Source organism: Montipora foliosa, chromosome 4 (assembly GCF_036669935.1).
Source record: "Montipora foliosa isolate CH-2021 chromosome 4, ASM3666993v2, whole genome shotgun sequence".
NCBI classification, from domain to species: Eukaryota; Metazoa; Cnidaria; class Anthozoa; order Scleractinia; family Acroporidae; genus Montipora; species Montipora foliosa.
Window position 1 is genome coordinate 29735132 of NC_090872.1, and position 7500 is coordinate 29742631.

Sequence of the window (7500 nt, forward strand, 5' to 3'; positions counted from 1 at the left end):
TCCGACGTTAACATTCAGCAAATGGTGGAAAGGATCACTGAACTCGAGGTAGGGACTTCAAGTGAAAACGAAGTTGCCGAACTGATCATCAGTTATGAACACGCCTTTAATTCCATTGTTAATTTAGGTTAGCGTGAGTCGGCATGCGTGAAAATGCTGCTGCCTCGAGCAAGACAAAAGTGCTCAGAGCGGTTGGCTATTGCTACAACCTGGAAACCTGCATCCTCTGTAATGACATCGGAATGACTTACTTTATTAAATCTGTTTTGGGCAGATGGCATTCAGAGAATTAAAGATAATGCGACCGCAACAGAACGCTCTGTGGCAGTGTCCCCATAAGTTCGACTGTACACGGTAGTTCTAACGAGCAGCTTCGTTTGAATTCATAGGCTGACAACGAAAACCTTAGCGCCGAGCTTCATACTTCCGTTGATCAAAACACGCAGATGTACGAAAAAGTCTTAGTGGTGAGTACAGGCCGACTGCACGAAAATACAATTAAGGAGAACTCTTGTAATGATGTAGACGGTAAACTTTTAACCCGGCAAATAAAATGAAAAGATGATTTTTTTTCGGTGGTGACTCGGATATACTCCGGAAAAAACCCGAGTGCTCCTTTGCTGGAGCGAACCTACGACGGCGCCCTATTACTACTTCGGATGCTCTACCACTGAGCTATAGGAGCCTATTAAATACAGTAGTTTCAGGTCACTATATAGCGCGAATGAGATACGAGCTCTTTCACGGAGTGTTCCCTACCCCGCATCTGACCCTCAGTCGTGGCAGTGCGGACCTCAGTCTCGCGTACGGCCCTCGGCCTTGGACCGTAGTCGAGACCTCGGGCACAGTTTTTCCCTGTACGGACCTCCCGGCCTGTGAGTAACATATATTTATCAGCAAGTTTAGAGAGTCCAACCATTTGTAGAAGTAGCACTGGAGAGCTTAAGCACGCAACCACGGATGGAAACCGAAACTTAACATTTCACATGCCAGGACGGTAGTCTCTTCCAGATTTTAAAACCAATCGTCTCAAATAGAGAAAAGATACGAAACAACATAAATAAGTTAATGTCAGGAGAAGTTAAAGAGGAAATAGCGTCCTTGACTGAAAAACGTCCCTCGCTTTAGTTCTCTACTTTCTCCCTAGGTACTTCTAAGCCTGGCCCTAACCAGTTACCCAAATGTACTCGCAAGAAACATGCAAAAGCACTAAGTTGTCGTTAATATTTGTGTGTTATGGCGTGGTACTGATGGTCAAGACTCTAGTGAATGAGTTTGCGCTTGTTGCTTGTGCTTACAACAGAAAGCTTCTCTTTAAATCTGAATGATAAACTATAGGTTTAGGGTGTAAGTGTGGGAAGTTGGGGTTACAAGACGGTTAGGTTTAGGATCTCTAATGCTGTTAAGTGGTCTCACATGAATACCACTTGTTATGTAGGCACAAGGTTGTAAACTGCGCGACCGCCATTTGAACCACAAAACAGTCTGAAAAGGCTGCCGCAAAGTGCTATAATTTCCTGTAAAATGCGTCATACAAATCCAAAATCCAACATCATTTGATTTAACTGATTAGAGAGTAATGTGAGGTGCTAGTCGTGTACCCCATATGAACCATGTGAGCGTTAGCCCTACTAATGGAAATGGGCCCACACAAGGACAGAGAAAAACTCTGACCATTGTGACCATTGTCACACTGCGGCAATATTGTCCCGGGAGACCAAAAAAGCTTTGTTTTGTCACTCCCAGCCTCACCCCCATGGTTTCCACTGCGAGGCTTGGCGTGGTAAAACAAAGCTTTTTGGGTCTCCCGGGACAATATGACCGCCGTGTGACAAGGGCGAATTTCACTGATTTTTTCGTCGGCGTTGCTTAAGAATCGTTGAATTAAATTCATTATCGCCCGTTCCTTCACAGGCTGAATTAGCAAGAGATAAGATTATTAGGAAGTTTAACGAACTCAAGGGTCATTTCAGGTAGGTCCAGTCATTTAAGTGCTGTTTAGGAAATCAAAAAATAAAATTAGCTGAACCTACGTTGTTTTTCGTCGTATGTTAGAGTTTTGCTCACTTTATTCCTCGTCTTCTAAGCTCCAAGCTAAACACGGATAAGGAAAAGGGTGAGGCATTTGAAGTCGTTGATGATTCTAGCCTTGTGGAGGAATTACAAAGCAAACTCCATGAACTCGAGGTAAGAGTTAACGTAAATCAGTATTGAAAGGAATCAATTCATTGATTCATCATTGAATAAAGCAAGGTTTTTACTTCGGCAACTTGAAATTTGTTCAGAAAGCCCAAGGTATTTTCGCTTTTCACCTAAGAAGTAGTGGTGAATCAGTTCAGTTCCAGCCACATCTTTCCCGCTAGGTCGTCACACTTTGTACAAATCAGGCATTTTCCTTTGCTTTTAGTATGACTTGATCTGTCTCTTCTTTTCTTCATCATTAGCCCTGCTTATAGTTGTGTGTAGCAATTATAAGTGTACAGTTTTTGGCATACCAGAGGCATGTCTAGTCTGCGTACGTAAGTATCCTTACGTTTAACTAACGTTTACCCGTTCGCCTCTGGTTTTCAGGACAGTATCAACTCAAGCACTGAACTGGAGGATGCAGTCGTGAAAGAAGAACAGGTTGGTGTGTACTAAGGTGCAAAAAGACAGAAACCGTTTGACCTCGTACTGGTCATTGAAAACTGAAAGTTAGGGCAGCGGTCCTGAAAAGTCTTGTAATTGGAATGCTTGCATAGCAGGCGTTTTTCTGGCCAGCGAACGCTAAATATGTGGCCGTCATATTAGATTGGTAAGATCGTGAAGAGCTTGTTGGAACGAGTAACAAGTGTCTGTCATTTCAATTTCCTTACTCCATTTAATTTCTTTACTCCAAGCTTTCCTCAATCCTACCTATCCAAAATCACTACCACATCTTCAGCATTCGCACAACCGAAAATACGCCTGCTATACAGAGTAAAAAAATGAGGTGTCGTTTCTTCAATGGTCCGTCGTCATTGGTCATTGTTATGGACCAGGATTGAGCGTATGGGTCACTGGAAAAGCCATGGTTATTTACGGAATTGAAAGCGGTACGGAAAACTGCGACCCTTTTCCACCGTTTACCACTTAGATTCAGATATGCCCAGAAATGCATGCCCCGAGATTGAAAAGCGAAGCTGAAACTGACATTAATGCACACTGTCGGCCTCTTGAATGCTCACTGAAGGCTTCATGACCTTGATGAATGCTTCCTCGCTTGGAACTAATCATAACAGATCGGCAAAAGCGATCAAAGAGAACGGAAATGCTGCAAAACTCACCTGTATAAATCTTTTCTCGGTCGAACAGCAGCTCGCGCAGCACTTGAGACCGGGTTATATGCTTCTGTTATAGTCAACCCAGGTCACGCGCGAACAGTATCTTGATCATGTGATCGAAGTCTTCCAATCAATGCGCTACTTTCACTGACGTAACGAAAATCACATCGGAAAATCGAAGATCGGATTGAAATTTTCAAAAATGGACTTGATTTTTCGGAGATCGGATTGAAATATTGCAAGGGAAATTGCAAGGGAAATTGCAGTTTTATCTATTCGTCCCTTCTTCTGGTGCGAGGAGAGTTAGATGCAGAAGTCGGTGACCTTCTTCCTTCCGAGTATAAGTTCTGTCGACGTGGTTTTCCGGTTGTCTTTATTACAGAGCTTTCATCAAAAAAATGAAGTTTGGATGGATCCATCTTGAGGTGAGTTCGAGATACTCGTTACACCTCTCGACCTGGGCCTTAGTTTGGCTCTCACTTGGTACGACGGAAAGTTTCTTGTAGGACATGCCAATCTTTCGTGAAATTCCTTCCTGGATTGTTGACAAACCCGGTATGCTTCGCCTATCACATATTCCATCATTAAGCAACCTTTCACGAATTTCCCTTGAATACATGCTAGGTTTCGTTAGACTCAAGGACGTCGACTGAAAGTTTAGAAAAATATGTTCGACCCCCTTGACTAAAGGCATCATATGTACCATACGTCTTTTCATAATGTCGAATGATTTTCCAAACCGCTCCTTTAGTGACGCGAACTGATCTAGAGATCGCAGATGGTCCCTCTCCAACCAAATAAAGGTCGATTATACGTCCTCTTGCTTCCTTATTGACAGGTCTGCTTGGATTGTATTCGCGATCAAAGGAATTGACGACCGCTGGTCTGAACATTTTGAAAAAGCGCGGGCAAACTCCAAATCGCTCTTCGATTTTCGAAATGTCGCTCCAAATCTTCGGAAACAACAGGAAATGCCCAAATATGGAAAACAAGAATTTGTTATGTTAATTGAATTTTTCGAATTACTGTTCACGCGTGACCTGGGTTGACTGTAAAACAGAACTGCTGATTTGCTAGAGCTAGACTAAAAGCAAGCCGATTATTGGCTGATTTAACATGATTGCTAATAGGCTGTTTCTTGATCTGAACACGGCAGCAATAAAATGAACCTCAACCAGTAGGCGCGATTTGTGTCGCTCACTCGAGTTCGGGTATCCTTCCCGAGAAGAGACGGCTGGACGCGTGAGCGATCGATTGTGTCTGTGACGTAATTCAAATAGTTAATAGTTGCGGGGAAATAGCATTAGACATCCAAAAAAATTGATTTTAACCAACATTAATTACATAACAATGCTTAAAACGTCTGTGCGAAGTTTCCAGATGATACGAGCCTGAGTTTGTGGTTAAATGATCAATGTTTGAATTCAACCGGCGAATCATCAACGAAATCTTCGGCCCCTTCAGCTCTCAGTCGACCTCATCGGCGCCCTCGTTTTGCCGCCAATAAACTCGGGAGTAATTTCAATTGATCTTGAGCAATTTTACTTGCTCTTACATCAGCGAAGTCTGAGGAAAAATTGCAATAGCAATTGATTTGAAAGCCGTATTTTGACCTTGGCGCCAACTGGAAAATTAGTGAAGTTTCCGAACTAATACGGTAGAAAACGACACAATCCCCATTCTCCAACTTGTCGAACACTTTCCGTTGTCGAAATCTTGGATGTTTCCTACTTTGAAGCACTGTATAGCTCGAACAGGCCGAGTCAAAGAATACCATCGCAGCCAAAAAATATTATTTTTACCTGACCGATCTGTGCAGGTGAGTTTCTGATTGGCGGAGATTAACAATGGCTCACCTCACGCGTCCAGCCGTCATTTCGGGAGTGAGCGCTGGCTCATTTCCCGAAACAGCGGCTGGTAATCGAGCCTACTGAACCAGCTGCTTTTGAAAGAGTGCTAACATTTATTTATTGTTGAAAATGGATAGAAAATGCTTAGACTTATCGGAGCATTTCGCGTTTGATATCAAACATGGCCGTGCATCTAATTAAATGCATTTCTGGATGAGGGACCCTTAGCCTGGACTGCAATTACGCTCTACATAACTGTTTGCCTTTCTGTCGGAAAATAGTTTATAACTTTTCCTTTCCCTCGTGGGCCAAAAATGGAGGGGAAAGAAGGGTGTGCCTTAGAAATTTTATTTGAAGGGTTGTTTTTCAAACTCCAGGACATCATTAGTCATGACAACGGTGATTTCGGACATACGGCGGAAGGCATCGACGACTCTGGCTCGAGTTCACCGGCCGATTCCTCCTTCGTTTCCCAACACGCTTTGCGCCAAGCAGAGCTTGGTCGACAGCTACAAGAATTGACCAAGGCACTTGCCTTGAAGGAAGAACTGGCCAATAAGATGGTGGCAAATGACAGTCGCTTGACAAGCATGAGAAAACAGTACGAGGTAAAAACATTCTTGCATGAAGCTGCACATTTACATTTTCCTTGTGTTGAACACATACACTTCAACATACCGAAACGGCAGTTAGTCTGATAAGTTGCCAACTTCTTTAACTTCAACTTGAACTTCAACTTCACCTTATTTTTGCATTTGCAGTTTTGAAATTACAATATTAACATTAAAAAAAAAGAAAAAGATACATATATAAGAATTAAAGGTGACACTGGTCTATATTTTGTGCATGGAGGCTAATAGAACTGCGAGGTTATCGAGTTAGCCTCCATCTCGTTTTGAGGTAAGATAAAAAAAACATTGGAGTAAAGGGGCGGATTACTAAAGGAAAGAGCTAGAAGAATTGTGGAAACTTACGTTTGATATTGCTGAGATAGAACATAGTTTTTAACACTTTTGGAGAAAGCAAATTGATTTAGATCTTTAAACTTATATGGTATTTCTTGCCAAAGATATATGACCATAAATGAGATCATTTGTTGCCAGTATTTGTTTTTACTCGAAATTTGTGAAGATTTTGATTGCCCGAATACCTGGTGTTATAATTATGTACGTTGCTGGTATACTGGAAAAAATGGTTAAAGAGTTGCGGCAAAATACCTTTGTGCCATGCATGTATAAATTTGAGAGCATGCAGGCGATATAGATTAGTTACCGTTAGCATTTCCAAGATATTAAATATTAAGTAAAGGTAGTGCACCATTGATACTTTTGCCAGACAGAGTTGCAAAGAACATTAACCAAATAACATGATTTTGCTTAGTTTGTATTTTTTGTAAATTTGTTTTGCTGGTGCTGCCCCCGGCTACAATAGCATACGAAATATAAGGATAGATAAGATTATAATAGATCTGCGTAAGATGTTTGAGAGGTAGATAATGTCTTTTTATACTTAAGGGGAACTTAACGTATCGAACTGCTATGACGTACCATGCATGATGTCCAAAAAAATTATGGAATTGTGAAATTGTGTTTTAGGATACAGTTCGCGAACTGGAAGGTGAAATTTCAAGACTAGAGAAAGAAAAAGCAAATCTCAGCGTAGAATTAAGCAACGCAAAGTCCGAGTTCGGCGATGGGTAAGTCAGATGAAGTGAAAAGCAATCGGTTTTGTAAGTGCTCAATTAACAACTCTGTCGCTAAGTGAAAGTTGGGTGCATGAGACATCCAGGAGCTTCCACAATTGGCAACCAGCCAGGAGCCCTCACGCAGAAGGGGAGACAGGCACCCGTAGCATGGGTAAAAACAGTGGAAGGAAGGGGAGGAAAGGAGAAGCAATCGCTGAAAACGCTCCACAAACACGCTTTTCCCGCAACACAACCACAACGCTTCGTTTGCGCCCTGCAGCACACAAGCGCGGGAAATCAGGGCGCCTGCACCGACCTGACAATGTCGCTGACCACAACTGGCGCATAAGCACTCCTGTTGTAAACTCCATTAAAATTACTTTTAACTTCATTTATGATAATCGTGGAAGCGGCGAAATCGGCAGAACCTTTGCTTTCAATCATGACCACCTTTGCTATTTATTGTTTCTTATATAATCTGTTTCTTAGGAAAGCTAATGAGAAGAACAGAAACCGTGTCAAAGAACTAGAAGCAAAGATTTTGGCTCTGAAGAAGAAGCAGGTCTGTCAAATCTGGAGTGTTTCCCATTTCCCGGCATTTCATTGCTCTGTGATTGGCTTAAAAATATAGCGCTACGTTCTCGTCGAATCATGTCGAGTGACA

At 42.2% G+C, this 7500-nt stretch overlaps 1 protein-coding gene across 1 annotated transcript in view; it reads left to right on the top strand.

Annotated features, from left to right (window-relative positions):
• The window catches only part of LOC138000570 (chromosome-associated kinesin KIF4-like), a 39896-nt gene that overhangs the window by 11647 nt on the left and 20749 nt on the right, over nt 1-7500 (top strand). Inside the window, exons 8-15 of the mRNA XM_068847071.1 lie at nt 1-48; nt 390-467; nt 1915-1973; nt 2088-2187; nt 2572-2625; nt 5530-5760; nt 6748-6848; nt 7326-7398. The exon at nt 1-48 is cut by the window's left edge and continues 13 nt beyond it. Of these exons, the coding sequence (XP_068703172.1) occupies nt 1-48; nt 390-467; nt 1915-1973; nt 2088-2187; nt 2572-2625; nt 5530-5760; nt 6748-6848; nt 7326-7398 (744 nt within the window). The remainder of the gene's footprint in view (nt 49-389; nt 468-1914; nt 1974-2087; nt 2188-2571; nt 2626-5529; nt 5761-6747; nt 6849-7325; nt 7399-7500) is intronic.